The sequence below is a fragment of the Arachis ipaensis genome, chromosome B08 (genome assembly GCF_000816755.2).
Source record: "Arachis ipaensis cultivar K30076 chromosome B08, Araip1.1, whole genome shotgun sequence".
Classification (NCBI taxonomy): Eukaryota; Viridiplantae; Streptophyta; class Magnoliopsida; order Fabales; family Fabaceae; genus Arachis; species Arachis ipaensis.
In genome coordinates this window covers 121,549,504-121,550,621 of record NC_029792.2, presented here as the reverse complement: position 1 = coordinate 121,550,621, position 1,118 = coordinate 121,549,504, and the positions used below count along the sequence as shown (strand labels likewise).

General features: G+C 28.2%; 1 protein-coding gene and 1 pseudogene across 1 annotated transcript in view; one reads left to right on the top strand and one right to left on the bottom strand.

Moving 5' to 3' along the window:
- LOC107613482 overlaps nt 1–1,118 on the top strand; it is a 14,898-nt pseudogene that overhangs the window by 3,966 nt on the left and 9,814 nt on the right.
- LOC107613484 (probable aminotransferase TAT2) overlaps nt 1–1,118 on the bottom strand; it is an 8,301-nt gene that overhangs the window by 1,324 nt on the left and 5,859 nt on the right. The window contains exons 3-4 of the mRNA XM_016315498.2: nt 576–794; nt 169–228 (exon numbers count right to left, since the gene is read on the bottom strand). Of these exons, the coding sequence (XP_016170984.1) occupies nt 169–228; nt 576–794 (279 nt within the window). The remainder of the gene's footprint in view (nt 1–168; nt 229–575; nt 795–1,118) is intronic.

Sequence of the window (1,118 nt, the reverse complement as noted above, 5' to 3'; positions counted from 1 at the left end):
TCTTTAAAAAAGAATAATTCACTAATTACATATAATCACACAAAAAAATTCACTAATAATATATCATGAATAAATTATTTTTATATAATGAAAAATAATAAAAAATTTGTATAAAATTTGGCACGGCATATCCAAATTTCTAGATCCTACAAAGAAAAATGTAAAAACCTGAATGAAAGTGGCTGGACCTCCCAAAAGATCAAAATACTTTGTAATGCGCTCAACTACCTGCATACAAAGAAAAGCATATAGTCTTTCACATTGCAAAAGGATTTCGAATATAGAATTGTACAATAAACAAAAATAAAATAAATAAATATACAAATAAAGCATTTTTAGAAATTATATAGAAATAACTGTCAAATATAGACAAAACTTGTTAATTGATTCATTTGTTTAAAATTATAAATAGACAATAATATATTGGTAGTTAGAGAGGTTGAGAATCACCTAGATTGACTCACGGAGTTAGTTACCAACAGTGGTTTTTCAAGAACCATAGGGCCAATAAATTAGCATTAAGACTAACAATAAAAAAGATACTAAAAAATGCTAAGAGAGGGAATATATATGACCTTGGGATTTTTGAAAGTGCAATTAGGATCAGTTGTCACAAACCAACCAAGCCTCCAACCAGGTACTATCCATCTCTTGGACAAGGACCCAAGAGTGATAACAGGAACAATAAACCCAAAGACACCCATTGGAACAAAAGGGTTGCTCCCAAATGCAAGATGGCCATAAACTTCGTCAGCAATCACAATTGTTCCAATCTGTTTTGCAGTTTCCGCAATCTAAATTACAATGCATAACGTAAAGGTGAAAATTCATCCGGTTGTTGATAATTGAGAAAAGTAAGATGATTTAATATATTTGACCAAATTATTATATAATAGTTATCGACTATCAATTGTATCTAAAAATAACTGGTCTAACAGGTAAAAATTCACCTACGTAGTAGTCTTTACTTAAAATCAATAGTTAATAATTATTAGATAATCTAACATGTTTAATTAAACTGTGTACGCATGTATTATGTACTAGTTTGGATTGGCTTTTTTAATGAAAAAAGTATTTTTGTTTTTTAAATAAAATACTTTTATTCAATTCAAAATCTA